This window comes from Centropristis striata, chromosome 14, assembly GCF_030273125.1.
Source record: "Centropristis striata isolate RG_2023a ecotype Rhode Island chromosome 14, C.striata_1.0, whole genome shotgun sequence".
Lineage (NCBI taxonomy): Eukaryota > Metazoa > Chordata > Actinopteri > Perciformes > Serranidae > Centropristis > Centropristis striata.
This window is the reverse complement of record NC_081530.1, coordinates 21058697-21080824: the sequence shown is the minus strand read 5'-3', so window position 1 is coordinate 21080824 and position 22128 is coordinate 21058697. Positions and strand designations below refer to the sequence as shown.

At 37.7% G+C, this 22128-nt stretch overlaps 1 protein-coding gene across 2 annotated transcripts in view; it reads left to right on the top strand.

Annotated features, from left to right (window-relative positions):
- med30 (mediator complex subunit 30) overlaps positions 1 to 22128 on the top strand; it is a 63466-nt gene that overhangs the window by 34420 nt on the left and 6918 nt on the right. Inside the window, exon 5 of one of the 2 annotated variants that reach the window (XM_059350371.1) lies at positions 15540 to 15701. The exons of the other annotated variant lie outside the window; for it this stretch is intronic. Within the exon in view, the coding sequence (XP_059206354.1) occupies positions 15540 to 15635 (96 nt within the window). The 3' untranslated portion in view covers positions 15636 to 15701. Of the gene's footprint in view, positions 1 to 15539; positions 15702 to 22128 lie in introns of those variants that run through there. 2 annotated transcript variants of the gene reach the window in all.

The following is a 22128-nucleotide window of genomic DNA, read 5'->3' as shown; positions in this document are numbered from 1 at the left end:
AGGGTTAATCAAACCGTTATCTTATTTAAGAGAAAATATAGAGATATGTATCAGATATATTGCGGCATAGCCTTAAAATATTGAGATATAATCAAGAGCCATATCTCCCAGCTGTACATAGTTGTTCTCGCTTTAACCTCAACTCCTCTCCGCACTCAATAAATAACATCTCCTGCGAGCAGATTGGATGCTTTAAATTGGAATTACCTCTCTGTTATCTTTCCAGAAATCTGCCTGCCTGTCTCTCTTTTCCTCCCCCCCCACCACCACTGCCTTCACTCTTAAAACGATAGTGGTAATTAGAACCAATATTACTTCATTGGAGAGGTGCCATAGGGGAGCAGATTTTAAGTGTGTGTGAGTGATTGTACCAATTTAACACATCACTGAATCACAAGATGCTTTTGACGTCTGAAGAACTGTTGTTGGCACCCTGAGAACATTTAGATTACAGGTTTTTTCAACCTCATAGGAAGTCTATGCTGCCCATAAAAAACTCCTTTGAAGTATGATGCTGAGGGTTGCAAGGAGTTGGATTTTTTCCAGTTCATTTTAAAGGGAAGTTAAACTGGAAAATCTGGGATTTTTTTTCCATAATTCAGTTTAAAACACCTCCATTTGGTTGGTCTGTACTCTGTACTCTCATGTTAAAAGTATGCCCATTGAGTTGAAGGTAAATGATCACATGTACATTTTCCAGCATCACATTAAATGGGGATTCAGTAAAATGACAACCCTCTGCATGCACATTTGCATCCCACACTACTGCTCTATCTGAGCCAAAGGATTATATGCTTTAATGTACATTATGATTATATTACTGTAGAGAATATAGCCTATATTTTTTATGAGATTTCAGTTAACCAGCAGAATGTAGCCTCAAGTAAAGTACACAATTTATAATTTATCTCCCTCTGCTACAGTTTATTAGCTAGCTTTTACCACGAGGGAGGTAGCTCAATTAAGTATGCTAATTGAGGAGGTTTAATTAATATATTTCAATGTATTCTTTCTTAACATTTTTGTAAGAATGCATGCAGTTTACATTGATTCAAATTTTAAAGTACATTTTTCCAGGTGACATCATGTAACTTTTTTTTCTACCATTATCAACTCTTTTCTTTATTGGTTATGTTTACTATAATTGTTTTTATTGTTTTTAGTATTTTATTGTTTTATTGTTGTTGCTCCTTGTTTCCACTGTAAAGGGCTTTGAGCTGCATATTATGCTATGAAAGGTGCTGTATAAATATTATTTTTATTTTATTTTATTTTATTTATACTATTATATATTTGAATATGTGAGCCGTCATTGCAAAACCACAGCGATTATTATTATTATTATTATTATTATTATTATTATTAATAATAATAATAATAATAATAATAATAATAATAACAACAATATAAAAATAATAACAATATTAATTATTATATTTAATTCAGTGTTATTTGTATTAATATAATTAATTATATTATTTTTAATAATAATATAATTTATAATAGTAATATAATTTGCTAATTATTATTACTGTTATTATTATTATTACTTTTATTATTGTTCATTATTATTATTTTTACTTTTATTATTGTTCATTATTATTATTTTTACTTTATTTTTTACTATAACAAACCACAAGGCACATTTCATATGTGTATGCATTTGACAAATAAATGGATTTATTTGGCATTATTATGAATTATGTCTGCTTATGATGTGGTTAAAGGGTTAGTTTCTATCTGCATATGACATGGTAAATAAATCCTGGTCGTATTTTATTTTTAATTTTTTCCCATAAATATTTCCCATAAATTCCCATTCATTTCAATGGAAAGATTCCGCCTTGAATATTCCCAGAATATTGCGACCCTAATCATGTTTACTCAGAGAGTGAGAGGAGGTGCTCCGCTTGGGCTCAGATGATATAAGCTCCTGACAGACATCTGAGAGAGATGAAAGAAAGGCGTCCTGTCTGCTCTGAGATTGAGACGGCGGGGTATCACTCTGCGAACGCTGACTTCAAGCTCTCAGCACTCAACACACATGAGCACACAGGACATGCACAATCATACCTGCAGTTCACACAAACTCATAGATAAACAAATACATCGTCAGCCCTCCAAGCAAGCCTTCACCCTCTGCAGCTTCTTTCAAACTGAGCTCAGCTTTCTCCTTTAGTCCCCGACATGAGCTAGCTAGCAAACAGCACAGATGTCAGAAAGGAAAGACCTCTAATTAAACAGAGTGAGCAGGAAGACTCAGCAGTTCAACACTGTTCAATGCTGACTGATTTAGAGTTGAACCTCTAACTGGAGCCCGACAAAAATGCTGATGTTAGTGGCTGATATCATTTACATTTACATTTAGTCACTTAGCAGACGCTTTTATCCACAGTGACTTACAGAAAAAGGAAAACAATCAAGGTATATCAGTTTAAAACAGTTAAATTGGTGTTTTTGTACATGTTGGAATTATGCAAATAGGAGTTGTATTAAGCCTGCATATTAAGGAATTTTTATCCTTATTTTTCTATTTTCATTTTGAACAATTTTAAAGATTGTGCAGATATACATATGACACAAAGGTTGCAGATGTAGTTGCAGTGTGGATGATCCATTTCTCCCATTATGCATCTCTACTTCAACTATCTTCTTGCCCTTTTATTTTCCTAATTCAAGTTTTCGATATGCTATTGCAGGAGGTGGAATGTAACTAAGTACATTTACTCAAGTACTGTACTTAATTACAATTTTGAGGTACTTTAACCTTACTTGAGTATTTCCACATTTGTACTTTATGCTTTAGGCACTCCACTAAAACACTGCTTACATAAATGCATCAAAAATAATCTAATAATATATTTAGAACATATAAAACAATCTGAGTGGGTCCATTCTGCATTCAGAGTACTTTTACTTTTGATACTTTAAGTACATTTTGATGCTGATACTTTCACTTAAGTAATTTTTGAATGCAGGACTTTTACTTGTAGTGGAGTAATTTCACAGTGTTGTACCACTGGCTATTGCTAAAGAGAGAAAAGAAAGTTTTGTCTTAAGAATTTACTGTCATAATGTATTTTGTGTTACTGTCATCTTTGACAGAAAAGTTTATTGTTTATACTGTATCCTGTCTTGTAGTTTTATCACAACTCTTTAATTAGGCAATAAGCCACGAGAGGCTGTAGTTTAGTGACTTCAGAGCATCAAAGGGGCCTGGACCTGGAGCATCTCTCGCTGTGGTTTTGAGATGACAGTTCACATTTATGCCACATCATGACAAGATTTGTGTTGCCTCCAGGCCAGTATTTCAGCAAACCAACCACATAGCCTATTTAAAGGTCCCAGCTTTTCAATTTCTCTCTAAGTATTTGTCAGTGTGTCTCCTTTCTTTATCTTCATTCTCTATTATGAGTCTCTTTCCATCACTTATCCACACTTAGCCTATTCAGTAAATCAAAATTCACAACAAAATCTGACATTTTGAATCAATTTTATTTGGCACAGTAATACATACTACACAGGTGTGTATTTTAGTATATAAGAAAGGCTTCAAACGCAGCTCAGCCAATCATAATCAAAGACCAGATTGATGTGTTTTATAATAACCTAATTTGCAACGTAATTGCAAATAAAATCTGGTATTTTGAAAAGAAACATATGTTATGCGTGGTGATACAAAAACAGAATATTAGGTGATATATCATATCATGTTGTTTTTTACTCTCATTAATTAAATGGCTTTGGGCTCAAAATAACATATTTGTAGAGCTCTACCTGTAACTTAAGGTTTAAACTGTGTATCTGTTTGTCCATGCTTTAAGCGATCACGCACATGCAGTCAACCTTTTTCAAAACCCAGCAGGTTGTGATTTGAATTTCATTCTCCTTATCAGTCTCCAAGCTGCTGTAGCTAATCTGCTGCTGTGTACAAATTAACCCTTTTGCTCTCCTGAACTGAGTATGAACTTAGATATGCACTCACAGGAGCTTATTGTATGAACGGAGGCCTGCAGGTAATTACTGCAAAATGTGACTAATGCAGTGAAATAGACATTTTCTTGGGTTTTATGTGTCACTTAGCCCCCACACAGAATATATAGCTGTATTCCTTTGGATTTTGCTCTGATGTGCAGTTTTGCTGATGGTTAAGTTGTTTGCATGGCTGCCCATCATTGGTTTTAAAGCAACAGCACTCCAACCTTCTTTCCCCTCATTTATTATCACTGGGAACCAAATCACAAAGGAAAGCGCAATCGATGGGGGTACCTGGCAGAGACTCAAGTGCTTAGGAGGGAGCGAGGGGGCGCCTAGCTTCAGATACCTCTAAAAGGCTAAATCGATTGCAACCGTTCTGCAACAGTCGGCTGACACTGCAGGCTTTCCACCTCAATGCTGAGGACGTATTGAAAGAGCCCCGTTGGTAGGTGTATGCAAGGATGACAACATGGCTATTGTATTTCTGCCACCCCTGGAAGAGAAGCCTTTTATCTGCCTTCAAAATCCCTTTAAAGGGCTTCATTCCCCTGGGAAAGCCAATGCCAAGCACAGAACACACTTGCACTTAAACCTTCCCGTTGAGAGAAAGCCATAAAGTTTATAAAGTCAATTAAGGCTTTTTTAACTGATGTCAGGCAAATTAAAGCTGCTTGGCTCGGCTCCCTGTGGGTATACTGTCAGATGGTAAACCAGGGCCCACTTAACGTCACAGGGTTCCCCAGGCAGGGCACAGAGCAGTAAGCAGCTTACTTACCCCCCGACTCACTTGTGCTTTTTACAAGTTTCCTCAGAGTGGGCAGCGCGTTTTCCTTCAAGTGACATTTCACTTTAGTGGAACGTTTTTAGTACACATGCACTCACTGTGCAGTCTGGGAGCTTTCATGATTGACTTGACGAGGGCTGTACCAACATTCATTTTTTTTGTTATTTTTTTTACATTTGACATTTTACATTTAAAGCTTCTATTGAGGTTTTCGAGTAAAGCTGCCTGACAAAAAAATGTATGACGACATCACTCTAAACAAAATAAAACAAACTCCCCGAACAAAATCTTCAATTTGAATTAAGTAATTCACTGGATTTATGTACAATATGGACAATGCTTTAAATCACATTTATTGAATTAAAATCAACCAGAAGTGAACGACACCAGATATTAATGCAGAGTGAACAATTATATTAGATGTTACTTTGGCCAACGTGAATCATTGATCCTGAAGCCAGTTTGTGGATCTGTTCTCATGATGTTCTCTGTAATACTGGGACGTGAAATAAATATCCAGGTTTTTGATTCTGGTGCAGACTGGTATGTGGATGGTATTTACAGGGATACAGCATCTTCACAGGTTAGTTTATTGAGTTTATCTCTTTCTGTAGACACGCTCATTTCTAAAAATGTTGGCCCCAGGAGTTTGGTTCGACCTAATTCTTCTACCGAATAGGGAGTCGCATTTTCCTTGAGGACTTTTTTTCATTTCTGCATAATTTAGGGGATCGCTGGTTTCTGGAAAGGCTCCTCTCCTTATAGCTGAGGCTCCTTTCCAAGTTTCTGTTACACTTATTACAAGCCATATAATTTAATTAAATTTGACCTGCGCTGCTGCCAAGACACTCTTATCTGGCCGTCTGAGGACAGCAAAGGCTTCAGCCTCAGCCTCTGTAAACCATATAAAATGTATGGCATTTAAAAGAAGAGCAGAGGGGATTGAGTTTGTGGATGTGATGTTTCAGATATGTAGGTGTGATATAGGAGAAGCAGTCACGTTTTCCTCTCCTCTCCTCCTGGGATGAAGTTGTACAGCTTTTTATTGAATCTGAATCTGGTTCGAAATCAGATTGTTGGATTGGAATTACTCAACAAATCCTTTTAGGTAGTTTATTTCCTGCAGATTATGATGTTGTGCTGTGACACTGAATCACAATCTGACTTGTTTTACTTTTTGCTTTGAAGGAAAACTGGATTTTACTCCTCACTGGGCGGCTCTACTGCAGACATATACAGACGCTGTAGAAGATAAAGTAAACTTTACCTTTCAGCAAATACCAGTGAAGTAATTCATAGATTTTTCTATGTACTTAATGTCAACTGAAGATGAAATCCTTTTACACTACTACAGGTCACAGAATACAGTGTAACACCGGCTGTAGGCTGAAGAATGAAGCTGAGCACTCGTGCAATAATCCCACAAATGTAATACATTTTCCACAAACGTAAAAGCCGCTGCCTACTACAAATGTAACACGTGATTTTCCCACAAATAATAACTGTTACGTTTGCAGGGACATATTATGTTTGTGGGGAAGTGAAACTTCAACTTTCAATATTGTAATAACTTCCAACAAATGTAATAACACAATGAATAATGGTTGTTTGTTTGCCTATATACACACTACTAATACTGACAGTGGGTGCAAAATCCAGCTGCTCACTCTCCTCCCACCCCTTTCCTATTCTTCTCTTCTCTTCTCTTCTCTTCTCTTCTCTTCTCTTCTCTTCTCTTCTCTTCTCTTCTCTTCTCTTCTCTTCTCTTCTCTTTTCTTTTCTTTTCTTTTCTTTTCTTTTCTTTTCTTTTCTTCTCTTCTCTTCTCACCCTTCTGTATTTCCTATCCTCTTTTCATCTCTCCTCCATATTCCCTCCTTTCCTCTCCTTGTCTAATCTGTTCTTCTTCATACTCCTTTTTCATATTCGCTCCTCTCATCTATCCTCCATCTCCTGTTCTCCATATACTTGCCTTTCCTTGTTTCTTCTCTTCACTTTCCTATCTTTCCTTTCCTTTCCTTTCCTTTCCTTTCCTTTCCTTTCCTTTCCTTTCCTTTCCTTTCCTTTCCTTTCCTTTCCTTTCCTTTCCTTTCCTTTCCTCTCCTCTCCTCTCCTCTAATCCCTTCTCCTCACTCACAGACACTTACACTTGTAATTCCCAGCCAGATCCGTCGGAGTCAAAGCTGCGATTTGAGTCGCCAGCGACAGGGCGGATTAGCAAAAGGAATCCTGAGTGAAGGCACGTCTTCGCTCCACTTGCTATATTTCCTCCTCTCTCCTCCTGAATGTGTGTGTGTGTATTTTAATCTAACTCGTTTCCTCCCTGCCATTATCTCAAAGCTCCTCATCAAAAAGCAACGCTAGGGCTCTTAAAGTGCTCAGTGGTCATGTTTTTAAATCGCAGATGAAACGGGTTAAATGGCTAAAAAGGAGATGAATACCTCAACTTATTCATATAATAATATAATTACAAGATTAGCTTGATTTTTTTCCTATAATGGATAAAAAAAAAACTCCCCAATCGGCTTTAACATGGAGATAATGCAACAGAATTAATTAATACAGAGATGCCAATTATCAAGCTTGATAAGCCTGAAGACGCCCTGTTGTTTGATGGCCTACATTCGATAAATCCCAAGTGTTTACAGATTACCATGTTGTGCTGAATTGTTGCATCCGATGTGTCACCGAACGACTTTCTAGCTGTGATGTTCTGAAGTGACAAAAAAAAAATACATTCACTTTTAATTGAAAGCAATCTCAGACGGGCTTATGGCGTGAATATATGAATTTATTTCGTGACTAATGGATTTCAGGTCAGGGAATGTCTTTTGGTGGCCTGAGCCAAGATCTGTCTTGACACGACACACGCACACACACACACACACACACACATACACACACACACACACAGAGCAGCAGTGTGAGCTTCTCTCGTGGCGAAGTTTCACTGGAGCCGAATTTTAATAAAGTGATTTCAATGAAAAATTCATTTTTTTTCCCTTTCTCCCACTTCTGTCTTACACCCTTCTACTGAGGACGGCTTCTTTGATCTGATTTGGACGAGTAGGGGAGAAAGGGAGCTTGATGAAGGGAGAGGGAGAGGCAGAGAGGGATGAAGGAGACGGACTAACAGCCCTTCATCCAAGTCATTTAAACAAACTGTCATCTGTCCTGTTAGCTAAGAGCTCTCCGTCCCTTTCTTTTCCTATTGTTGTGCTTTAAAAGACTCCAGCTAACGACGAAGCTGCTGTCCCCCTCCCCGCTATACACAACACATCTCTCTGGCTATTTAATCACTGAGATCCAAACTGATAGGGTTGTTTTAAAGTTGATGGTGAGCAAAGCATCAGATACTGTCAGGATAAAAGCTGCAGATAGTAATGACTTATACCATAATGGATTCTCGTTCTCCCTCAGCCTTGTGACTCACAAGACGATAGGACTGTTTTCTTTAAGTGAAGGACAAAGGAGGAAGCGAGACGTTTACACAAACTGTAGCATTGATAGTAGTGTCCCGAGAGGAGGACAGTGTGAAAGATGGTAATCCTGCGATTTTACAGGCTATTAATCAACAAGACAAGTTAGAGTTGTGTGTCTGATTGTTTGAAATCCCAAGTCAAGTGCTTCACAGATGCATTTAAAAAACAATTGCTGAGTTAGAAACAGAAATAACTACATTTCTTGAGTTGGGATGTCTTTCACTATCATGCATGTCTCCTCAAATACATGTGTAGTATTTTTTTGTGTTATTAAATAACACATTTACAGCTGTTTCCAGTATTCACATGACAATGATGAGAAAAGGAAATTAATCAGACGAGCCATGAAATATAATAAGATGCTAATTCTTCAGATTTTGCCGTAAGGACATGAATGCAGCAGAAATGCAAAATCTGACAATGTTAATGAAAGTAGCAATAGTTTGTGTATCCGCCCATTGTTTTTGCTCCCAAATGTATTGAGCTCTTCTATGGCTCATTTTTATTTACCTCATTTTTTAATGAGAAATGTCAAAAAATAAATGAAAAAAGACAAAAAAAAAGATAAATAACTATCTTAAACTGTAACGATATTCAATTTAAAACAACATAAAACACTAAAAACCATTAAATCTTCACTTTTAAGAGGCCAAACTGCAAATATTTTCCATTTCTGCTTAAAACAACAATCCAAATTATTCATTGAATGAAGCAGTTACCAAAATTACAAATTTTTGGTCTGTCGAATCCATTGACTCTTTGTTTCAGATTACTGCACTATATAATGGTTGAATTACATTCCACTAATATCAGAAAATCAAATGACAAATGCCCAGCACCAGTCTGTAATTATAGTCTGACCACCAGTCAGACAGAATCAGTTTACTGTAAAATAAGACAAGAAAAGCAACAAATACTCACAATAAGTAAGCTGAAATGAGGTCATGTTTGGTATAATTGCTTGATAAATTACTGGAATGATTAATCAATCATCAGAATTGATTTTCAGCTCCACTTTTGCACAAGCTGGGAATGATGACATGTGATAACCTACACTTTCACAAGCTGAGCAAATTAAACAAATGTAGGTCAAACCGCAGCGCGACTCTCGTTACACCATGTTCAACTTGTGTTTTTGGATCCGCTCTTACTGGATATGAATCAGACGTAATTTACAGCCACTCTGACGTGTCCATCAGGCTTAGCAGAAGTCATAGGGACTGAACCGGATTTGCCTTTGACCCCCCCTCACCCTGCTGCCAAAATGTTTAATCTCTTGAGATGAAAGGTTGCCAAAACTCTGTCCAGTAAACAAACTACTTATGAGTCCATGTGACTTTTGTTTACAAGTTCTGGTTTGCTTGCGACTTGACCGTGTTTGGAAAAACAAATCTCACCCTGGCTTGTCCTCTGTGCAGATGTGCTGTTAGTGCACCGGAGAGCTTCCTGCAGTTGGAGATTTTTCCTTTACATGACCTTCTCTTCTTCTCTGATCACGCACGCATGCACGCACACACACACACACACACACACACACACACACGCACACATATATATATTAGGCACACACAGTAATGAAAACGTCCATGCAATGTTTCAAAACAACCACCCTACAAAAAGTCAAGACAATTTCCAAATCTCAAGTGTATGGGGTATAGGGTTGCTTAATTCTGGGAATTTTCAAGTTTCCGTGGGAATTAACAGGAATTCATGGGAATTTACAAGTAATGTTTAACTCAAAATTCATGTTTTTTTTGTTCAATGAAATAATTGATTATTCAATAAAATAATAAAAACTTGATAACTTTCTAAGGACAAATAATTCTGTTGAAATGTCATGTTTTTTTATTTTAAATATTTCCAAAATTTCCTAGCTTAACTTCCCATGGAAAGTTTCTGGAAATTTACCAGAAATTTACCGAAAAATTTCACCCCTGCAGCCCTAATGGAGTGTACTCAGCTTATGTAACTTCAAATTTCACAATAAATTCTAACCGCTACCTTCACATTTAATTGCATTTATTTTGAAAAACATGCAGGAAGTGGTGTAGCAGCAGTAGGACTGAAATGAAGGAATAACTCTTAAAATTCACTGTTTCTTTGATGTAGTAATGCTGATTTAGTTATTTTCTGATGCTTCTGTTTATTTATTTATTTGTTTATCAGGAAGAAAACAAAAAACTATTTCACAGGTTACAAGGTTACAAAATCATGCTACACATGTCTTGCCTACTGGGTTTGTAGCCCAGGCTAATTGGCTATATGAGTATGTGCAAGATATTATTTGAAGACATTCATTTTGAGACGTTATTTGCTTTTATTTAAGGGATAAAAGACTTGGAGACTAGAAATTAGAATCACTGTTTATAAAAATAGCTGACAGATGAATCAATAATGAGAACTGTAATTAGTTGCAGCTCTAATCAGCAGTAACATGAGCTCATTGCAGCAAATGAACCAAGCAAAGCAGAAAAGTGTGGATCGGTCACTCTTGGCCAATACTCCGTTCCGCTTAATAAGGTCAGTATTGGCGCCGATACCTATCCAATGGATTGAATCAGTGCATTCCTAATGCACACACACACACACACACACACACGTGAAAAAAACCCACCCACAGACATTTTCTTGTGCAGCCACACCCTTGCAAAAACATTTACAAGTTCACACAGAGATATGCACATCAGACTATAAACACTTGCACAGCTGCATATCTTCAGAATCACACTTAAATACACACATCGCTGCATCTCCTCCATGCGTGCCAATCTCTCCATTTCGACTCCATCTCGGGTCACCGTGCTTTCTCCCTCTCCTCCGCCGCTCCTCCGACGTCTGCCAGCGCTTCCAGGTTATATGAGGCAGGTAGGCAGTCTGCCAGTCTGCAGGAGGCCCTCGGAGACAAGAGCTCAGACAGCGCTTCCTTGTTTACTTTCATGAGTTGTTGACTGGCCACCCTGCCGCGGCCGATGCAGTGTCAGAGCGTGTCAGGAGAGGCCTGCAGCGGATTGAAAAGGCATCAAAACATTATTGTGGGGCTGAGCTGCTGAGTGGCAGACCAAGAAATGAAGCAGTGCATCCGCTGGATTCCTCAAGAGGTGTTTTTGTGTGTGTATGTGTGTGAAAACCTTGTTCTCCAGACAAAAAAACCAGATGGTTCAGAGCTCCTTTTCTCTGCTTTGTTCTCTGTAGTATACCCTTTTTCCAAACATCGCATTATAGGTGTGAAGGATTAGAGTTGCACTAATTATGAGGTTATGAATGGAATTATATCTCCCTGAGGTTGCAGAACAATTTCTGTGATAATAGCAGTCTTGTTATTCATATATCAAGATATGCCAGCAAGCCTTTTATGATGAACGTGCCGTGAAGGCTTCGCTGCCTCCGTAGTCTTATTTCCTCTGTGAAAAATGTGGAATTTCTTGTCTTGGTTTCAAAGAAAAGCGGGGAGTAGATTTTTGTGGAAGAATCTGGATTCAAAGTAGCGAATTTTGGTCTTTGAAGGCAAATCTGTCCATTAATGCTTGCAAAATATATAACTTATTGCTGGAGCTTTTATTTTTTTAACTTCATGTTTAAAAAAAAAAAGAAGCAGTGTTATATTCTTTGTGTTTGACTGAAATCACAAAGGCTCATGGTATCATCTCATTAATACAGAGTAAATGACCGAGTTATTTCAAGAACTCGCTCGTCAGGGTAATGAGGCATATCCCATGTAATACACACACATCCACACACGCACAGACAGAATTAAAGTGAAAGTCGAAGATAGAGGGAGAAAGAAAAGATGGAGAGGGGGAGAAAGAGTAAAGAGTGAGAGAGCTTGAGAGGCAGTGAGAGCCCCCCAGAGAGACTGGAAGGCCTCCAAATGTTCCACTCAGGAATATCTTCAAGGACAATCAGCTAAACAGTTGATATTAAGAGAGCTGTGTGAAATCGATTGCTCAAGGTGTTATCTGCGCTGCAAAAATGGCTGGTAATTAGTCATGGCTAAAGGAGTGTTACGGAGAGAGTGAGATGGATTTAATCTTAATAGATTTCACTGCACTGCAGATACAGTAGCTCCTGAGTGAGTGAGCGAGGTCTCCTCCTCCTCTCTCTCTCTCTCTCTCTCTCTCTCTCTCTCTCTCTCGCTATCTATCTGAAGAAAAGCAGCTGAGTAAGTAGCTGTGATGTACTGCTGTTGCTAAATTTGCCTGAACCTTCAAATGTACATGTTTTGCCCGAGTTTCTTGTTCAAAGGCAGCACGCATTTGGCAGCCGTACCTGTTTTTATTCCGACTCTCCTGCAGAAGAAGCAGCAGCAGCAGCTCAAGAACCATTATTTGTTTATGTATAAAGCTCGGGCAATGGGGTACTTCAGTCCACGGCAGCTGTTGACTTAGAGATCTTGGTGGTGCATTCAGAGGCAATCAGCAGACAAAGCCCTCAGTGACTGACGGGTAGATTGGGTTGTTTGCTCCGCTGTGATGTACCTGTACAACCCCGAGGCGGGCCAGATGTGTTAGTTTAGCGATTAGTGGAGGCTGGGATTGATGAAGTCAACTATAGCGCTGGGTATGTGGGGGAGGTCTGTGGGCAGGTGGCGAAACTATGTCTATTGTATGCTGGAAACAAAAGTACAATGAAATATGAATAAAATATGGCTTGCCAACTTTTACTAATCCTCGCCTCATACAGTGAAGGAATAGGCAGGTGTTACTTTAAATAGATATTTTTACTGTCAATGAATCCAGTGAACCAAACCAACAATACATTTCTCTCCAATGCGCGCCATGTCTCTGACACTCAACCTCAGGCCCATTCATTCCTTCTGAGGATATAATTATTTAGAAATAGATACAAATATAATAACATTTTTTTACTCACTCTAACAACATACAATCCTAATCCCAAGAAAATGGGTTGTCTAAATGCATTAATGCAATAATTTGCTGATCCTTTGGTCAAACAAAAACACTACCTTTTGGTCTGTCTTCATACAGTTTTCAATTGATTTGTGTCCCAAACTATTTTTTGTTATTTTGAAGTGATTCAGTTGTGTTTCAGCCACATGCTAAACAAGCAGCTGCAGAAACTAGAAGATGTCAATTATAAAGTGAAGCCTCATACTGTACCTGCATTTTGGCCTTACAATTCCTCTGTTCAGTTTTTTTCCCGTCTAATCCTAGTCCTTCCCCTATAAGTTATTATTCTTGAATTTTAAATCATGCACCAGCAACTCTGGAAAATCCTTGGTTAAAAAAAAGTGTAAACCTTCTAAAATTCAGCAACAAATTGGTCAAACTTGAAGATGAGTTTAATTTCCAGCATGTGGTGTAATTGTATATACAGTCATGGAAAAAACTATTAGACCACCCTTGTTTTCTCTAATTTCTTGTTCATTTTAATGCCTGGTACAGCTAAAGGTACATTTGTTTGGACAAATATAATGATAACAACAAAAATAGCTCATAAGTGTTTAATTTAAGAGCAGATATCTAGACATTTTCCATAGATTTCTTGACAATGATATTGGTTATTGTCAAATAGTTTTTTCCATGACTGTAGACATAGAATCGAATAGATCTGCCCCATTTCTGATCCAGCTATTTGAGTTTGTATAGGTCCAATGTCCATGTTAGTATTGTTATCAGTGCATCCATTGACCAAATCCTTCAAACCTAATAGCTCTTAGCCTTGGTTGTTCTTTGTTTGTAATGTTAATTAGAATATATTCTCATGTTAACATGCATGTTAGCTTTGTCATGGTGCAGAAGTTGCATGCTGATGCAAGCATTCAGATCACAGCACAGCTGCCACGCTCATCTTTGAAAATGAGATTCTTAGGGAGGTATCACAAGTCGTGCCAAACACTACTAAAGCATATAAACCTCCAAACAATGTAACAACCGTGAAGTCACATTGAAACTCTCTCACTGTATGTTAACTAGAAGAGATATTTAGCAGCTGCGACAGTGACACCAGTATCGTTTTTACCTTGTGTCATTTTGGTAAAATGTGGTCCTGGAGACTACTGGATCTACTGTAGCAGAGGCTGTTTTGAGTGCTTTTCCTGGCTTTGAATGTCTTATGTCTTGTCCTGTATGTAATAGTTGGAGTTACAACCATGCAAGATGCAGTCATGAAAGTTTATAGGTGTGTAGTTGAGATCAAAATGAAGAGTTTTAAGATGGGTGTGGTCTGAGCAGCGGTGCCAGGAATGCAAGGACTTTACGTCCCCAGGCTCCTCGTTTATCTTCGGTTTAGATTGTTTTCAGGATAACTGGGACTAATACTAAATTTGAAGAAGGGAAACAGACTCTTCAAATGTGTTCTCACAGGATTTCCTGCTGTTAAAAATTCCCTGTTCATGTTCTCACGCCAGCAGCACAACAGTAACAGTCATTATGAACGCAATTACATCTGGAACCAGTTTTTCTTTGTAAAATGGTGAAGTAAATTATATTTTACAAGGACTTGCAGTGGTGTAGGAAGTGTGAAGTTTGTGCTGGGTTGATAGCATCAAGCTAAAGTAGAGCTGATGGGGAAACTCGTAGCATGTGCTGCAGCATAGGCCTTTTCTTACCCGTAACACAGTAGGTGCATCTTTAATATCCCGTAAGCCATGAATTATTTGTTTTCTCCTGAAATGCAACTGTTGCAACTTGTCTTTTGTTGAAGTGTTTTGTCAGTTGTTTGACCTTTTGTGCTTTTGTATACCTCTAGTTTTACGGTTGCAGGAGACAAAAAGGCACTCTGACATTTATATTTAGGGTCTGAACCTTGACAGCGTCAGCAAGGAACCTGTTGACATTGAAGGAATTATTATTATTATTATTATTTTCTGCATTTTGGAGGCTTTATCTTAAAAACTTAAAAAGTTGGGACAATTTGCACGAGGGTCAAGACTTGTATGGTACGTATGCTAATAGTCTTGCGGATGGGCGTGACGAAGTACCTCAGTGGCGCCCCCTACAAAATTTCAACGGAGTGGCACCTTGCGGGGAGCATTTACGTAAACTAACAATATTTGGTACATATATGTATCATGGGGAGACGCACCAAAAAGCCTCTTGGAACCTAAACCCAACAAGAAGTTGGCCATCTTGACTCAAACTTAGATTTTTTGCGTTTTTCTGGCCATTTCCAGGCTCCGTACTTTACCAAACTCCTCCTATAGCTTTGACCCAATCGACTTCAAAGTTGGTCAATCCCATCATAAGACCTGTTTTAATAAAACTTGTTGTTTTTTTGCATCTAAGCATTTATATATATATATATATTTTTTTTTTTGTTTTTGTCATTTTTCCTGCAGAAACTGAAACAGAAGAACCAGCAGCTGAAGCAGATCATGGACCAACTCCGCAACCTCATCTGGGAGATCAACTCCATGCTGGCAGTCAGGAGCTGAACCACACACACACGCACACACACACACACACACACACACACACACACACACACACACACACACACACACAACAAGTTACAAGTTACAACAAATAATGGAAGATTTGGTCGTTAACTGGACGTGTGACAGGGTGCCACAGGCTGGCTCAGGCTGCACTTTACAGAAGAAGTTGGGATGTTGGTAATATCAACCGGTGTCCCGAAGAAAACGTGAAGGAAAATCGAAAGGAGATACATGAAGAAGAAAGAGTTGGACATGCCCAATAAAACCCTCGGGGGGTGGGTGCAGGTGACATCAGTGTGGACGATGGCAGAAAATATTCTGTCTACCTCGATATTCTGCATTTCAATCAACATTATGACTGAATTAGTCTGAAGAGTGGATATATTATGTTTTATCTATTTGTAGGTACTAGCTCAATAGAGGGTCTATGCCTGTAGAGACACATTATATTGTATTTAATCCTAAAATTCATAGTATTAGATGTGTGTGAAACCCTAATCTGAAAAACTTTAATAAGAAAGACAAACACTGTGGCAAAAGTCTTATTCTTACTTTATTGATTGCTTTTTTAAAATTGTAATGTAATATATAAAACTCATCTATGCTCTGCTTTGATTGGACTTGACTTGTCATTACAATGCCTTGTTAAGAATTCTGCTGAAGTATAAATCTATAAATGTGTGATTTTTAAAAAAGCGTGTTGTGCATTGATTTTTTTGTTTGTTTGTTGGTGTCTCTGTTGTGTTTCTGGCCCGTATTTATCGTGCAACTCTGAGAAATCAAGCTACAAGTTGACTATAAATCTGCTGATATTAACATAAAGATAAACAATGTTTATATGCACTCCTCAACTTTTTTATGGGTTGTCAGCTTCTCGGTGCTCTCTGGAGGACAAATAACCTAGTTATTTAAATAATGCAATTTCTTGGTACTTATATATTAGCATATATGCCATCCATACAGAGCCTGAGACTGTGAAATCAGAGTTGTGTTCATTTAATCAAACAAAATTTACAAATAAGAGAGAGCGAATAAAACTCACTACAGCAAAAAGTGTCATGTAAAAAAATAACAACTAGAAAACAAATTATAGTAAAGTATTGTTTTACAGTTCATCTCCCATGGGCAGGTTTTTTTTTCAAATGATGCAGCTTTATTGGCTCATGAGTTTCTGAGTGACAGCTCATTTCGTCAGACATTGTTCAACACAATATTATGGGATGTCCAAAAATGACCCGCTCAAAAAAAGTCATACTATAGAATGTTGTTTTTTTAGTCAAAAATGGTCACATTTTAAAATGCTTCAAATGGGTTAATAATAGTCTGTGTCAAGTGCTCTCAAATGTTTTATTTTTGTTTGGCATTTAATAGGTCTTGTTTGATTAAATTGATTGTGGAGTTTGCATGTTCTCCCCGTGTCAGCTTAGGTTTAATTCCCCGTAGGAGTGAATGAGAGCGTTTTCTGTCTCTGTGTCAGCCCTGTGATAGTCTGTTGACCTGTCCAGGGTGCTCAATGCCTTTCGCCCAATGGGATCAGCTCCAGCCCCCCGCGACATTATAATGATGAATGTTCACCTGCAACCTGGCAGATTTATCACTCAAGAAGTCATAACTTGTGAATGTGGCTCAGCTAACAAGTAAATAAATTAATAAACTCAGAGTTTGCATGAGTGCAGCTTAATATTAGTAAGTAAGTAAATCTGGCCATTATCTGAAGAGCTGTGTGAGTGATCAAAATGTGATTAATTACTGCAGAAATAGTTGACACAGATCTAAATCATCACTGATGCAAAGCTGCATTTTCCCCATGGTCTTTCTGCAGAGAGAGAGCATGCACTTGCATCCTGTTTAAGGTCCATTAAAATATTATAGATTATAGTCATTAATGAACATCTCTGCTTCTGTGTGAGTATTTATTTGCCTTCTCCTGACAGCTCCTAACTACTATATTAGCAAGTTAGGAAAGTTGATAAATTGCTTTTTTATGATGCCCCAAAATCAGGAAATTTAAGGCAATTTAGGAGTGATTTCCTCCTCTCAGGTGCTTGATAAATACCGGCACATTTTTGTTATGCGGCCAGCAAATTCAGCGAGGGGGAGCTTTCGTCTCTGTATGTTTTGTATTTTTAACCACACTTAAAATACAGATGAGAAAAGACAGATGGAGCAAGAAGGAGAAGGAAGTATCCACAAAGGACCTCATTCAATACAAACATGAAACATGACCTAAAATCTGAGTACATGTACACACACACACACACACACACACACACACCACACAACACACTCATATGGCACCACTGTCCGGTCACAGATATGCATGAAAATATCGGTGTCTGATATGGGTGTGTTTAATAATTCAGAGCAAAGCTGGGGTCATATCTAAGATGCGTTATGAGGGTATCGTCCTCAGGGAGATGCAGAAGGACAGATGCAGCAGCGGAGCAACGAGAAGGCTTTCAGCAGAGTAAAAAATAAAATCAATGCTCTGAGTAGTGCTTAATAAACCTCTCTTCAGTGGTCTAATACAGGGGTGGTTATTATATCTCCGAGGGCAATGCAGCTTTATTACTGTACAAATGGAATGTGTTCTCATTGAGCCGAGGCAGAGGTCAGGGGCTGAGTACTTGTCCATGCACACTCTGTCACAAATGATGAAGCGAGTGAAAATGCGCAGGGTTACACTCTGATGTTTACAATGTGCGCTTGTGTCAGCATATCTGCTTCAGTGTCATGTACGGGAGAAAACAAATGCTCACACTGTGCACATTGTGTAATTCCGTACTCTGTTTTATTTTATTTTTTTTCACGTGGAAGGGTTTTAAATCGATCTGTTTGTGCACTGGTTTTCCAATCATTTTATAATGATATATTATACTATGACGTTTAGGGTCTAATAAAATCTAACTAGAAAATTTCCTCTGGGGAAATTTTGAAAGGGCCACGGGGGCTACTGCTGGTGTGTGTACACTATGATGAGACTCTTCAGAGATTTCAAACTATGCCCTTTAACCTCAAAATGTGTGTGTGTGTGTGTGTGTAGTGAAAATCGCATAAAGTTACCTGTGTGTGTGTTTGTCTGTGTAATTAAAATCACATAAAGTTACCTGTGTGTGTGTTTGTCTGTGTAATTAAAATCACATAAAGTTACCTGTGTGTGTGTGTGCGCGCGCGCGCGTTTGAAGCATGTGTATGCATGTGTGAGGAGTGTGAGCGCTTATGCGCATGTGTGTGTGTGGGTATCTGTAACTGTAATCACATCAAAGATCAAAGGCAATCAGATCAAAGCAATCAACAGAAATAACTGACACCTGTGACAGCAGCCGGTGGACAGAGGTCCAGAGTTGGACTGGAATTTCTGGCCTCGAACAGAAAGCATTTTTGGCAAAACCATAATACCTATCATTGATCCGACTTCACTTTGAGCGTCCTGAGTTCTTCCTGAACGTCTACATATGTTTTTTGTGAAGAAAAATTAAAAAATAGCTTTGTTAGAGCGATCTGAAAAAACTGTTAAATCTCAGACAGCTCAGAAATCTTCCTGCGTTTTTAATATGGGAGCCAATGAGGCTGTTTGTGCGTGTTGGTGGATCATCTCTGCGTCTTACGCCCAAACTATAACTCTGACAGCTTTACCAGAGGATTGTGAGTGAGAAGACAAATTTTCCTACGTTTCTATGTAAAAATGATTTCTGTAGAGTGGAATTTGCGGCCTCGAGCGCAGTTTTAGAATGTATTTTTTGACAGTTTTACCTCTCCCTCTACACTCTGAGCGATGACATCACACACTCTGACACGAACATTCCATGCAATACACACCCATTATAATCTCAGAATTTCTCCAAAAATGATCATGGTCAATGAACAGGGATTGATAAGAAACTATATGACCTATCGAAACGCAAATTAATACACCAATACACAAGACTTGTGTCTACTGTTTAAAGTTTAAATGGAGTCTGTAGGTGAAATTATGCCGGAGAAGTAGACGTCCGAAAATCTTCAATAAATGTTCTTTTTTGCTCATTTTCTTTCGGCCGTCCCATTCATTTCAATGCAAAATTTTGGGCAGTTTTTTCGTATTCCGTAAAAATTCGTATTCCGTAGAGAAAAGTAATAGCACACCGATCCCGATCAAACCGCACGTTTTGATATATAATTTGTCCTGCAACTCGAAGAGGACAAAGGACAAAGCACTGGTCCCTACAGCTATTGCTGTATGGGACCAGTGCTTGGTGCGATTGCCCCGAGGCCCTAATTAGGGCCCGAGCAGGCAACAACCTGCGAGGTCCCTATTGTATTTCGAATGATTATTTATTTTTAGGGCCCGAGCAGGCAACAACCTGCGAGGTCCCTATTGTATTTCGAATTATTTTTTTTTTCTTCTTCCCAAATGATCGCATTTTTCACTGCCTGAACATGACCCAAAACTCATGAAACTTTAAATATAAGTCACACCTGGCAAAAATTTTTATAATCTATTGTCATCCTGAATTTCCACCACTAGGTGGCGCTATAATAAAGGAAAGTGCGTTTTGGCTAATAACTCCCACATACTTTATCGCACATTCAAAAACCTTATATCCACACGTTCACTGAGTTGTGCTTGAAATTATTTTTTTCTTTTTTGTCTTTTTTGTTTGTTTGTTTTTTAATTTTTAATTTTTCTTTTTAATTTTTTAATTTTTCTTTTTTCTTTTCTTTTATTTCATTTTTTTAATAATTATAATTATTATTTTTTATTTATTTATTTATTTTATTGTATTTTATTTTTTAATTTTCTAATTTTTTAATTTTTTTAATTTATATTTTTTAAATTTTTAAATTTTTAATTTTTAATTTTTTTTATGACATTTTTTTTTGGGACAAAACACAACGCAGCACAATTACCATTTTTTTCCCATTTCTGGACAGACTATCTTATGGCTTGTTTGTGATATTTTGGGACATACTAAACTATCATTGTGATCAACTTGCTATTCTAAGTTCGGATTTCTTTTTTGGTATTTTTTGACAAATTTCACTATGACTGTTTTTTTCGACATACTATATACTATGGCGTTATTGTTTTGTTTTTTCAAATATTGGACAAACTATAATATGGGATTTTTTGGTTATTTTTTATACATATTATACTATAACCACTTTTTGAACAAATTACACTTTTACCATTTTTTAACTTAATTTTAAAATGCCTAAAAATGCTTAAATGGGTCAATTATAGTCTGTTGATACATATTATAGTATAACATGGGCAGAAATTACAGAAAAACACTATATTATGGCATGTCCAAAAATGACCCACTCAAAAAAAAATCAAACTATAGTACGTCGATTTTTGTCAAAAAGGGTCAAAATTTAAAATGCCTAAACATGCTTAAAATGGATCAATTATAGTGTGTTAATACATGCGGTACTATAATTTTTCCAAAAATAGTAAAAAAACAAAAAAAAAACATATCATGTGATGTCCAAAATTGAGCCCTTCAAAAAAAAAGTTTTACTATAGCATGTTGTTTTTTTGTCAAAAAAAGTAAAATTTTAAAATGCCTAAAAATGCTTAAAATGGGTCAATTAGTCTGCTGATACATGTATACAAGAGGATAATATGGCCAGAAAAAACAGAAAAACACCATATTTTGGGATATCTAAAAATGACCCCCTTAAAAAAAAGTCATGTCGTTATTTGTTATTTGTATGGTATATGGACATTTTTCACAACACACCCTGTAAAAAAAGGCACAAGACGATGCAGTTATCATCAAATATGAGTTTATTTTTTTATAAATCATTCTTACAAAATTGGCATTTATCTATTTCATTTGTGACCTCTATAAAAGTCTTCTGTTAATTACAAGGTAGGAGGGAGGAGAAGGCATCAGGACAGCTGGGCTTGACCAAGTCCTTACACATCAACAGACATTTCTGCTGACTGGTAAAGTGATACAGCCAAATCACTGATAAATAATCCCAAACAGGAAGTGGTCATACGTTGTTGCTTTAGCAACAGTGTCCAAACACAATGATGAAAGGGGGTGTTATAATCAGGGAAAGGAAGCTGTGACTCATCCAGTGTATGAAGGCAGGGCTGTTCGGGCCCCGCATATGATGCTATTGCTGCCCGTCTACTGGAAAGAACAAGTCTAGGACAGACAGTGCTCGGCATGTCAAGAACTCACATGTTGATAAAAAGGCACAAATCAAGAACAGACCAGTTTCCAGCACACACGTCGTTGCCACTATAAACACCAACCGCCTGGCACATTTTGGGCAAACCTTCTTCCATCTGTTTTGAAGCACACAATGATAACTTGCATAAAATTCCCCCTGATCAAATGACAGACATGACAGAGGCGTTTTAAGCGGATGCAGAGGTTTTCCAGGTGGCCTAGATCACATCCATCACACCCTGACGGAGCTCTGATGTACTACGCAGCATGCCAACTGAAAGATGGAGCAAGTTTTCTGTTGCCAAGTTATCTGACCTGAA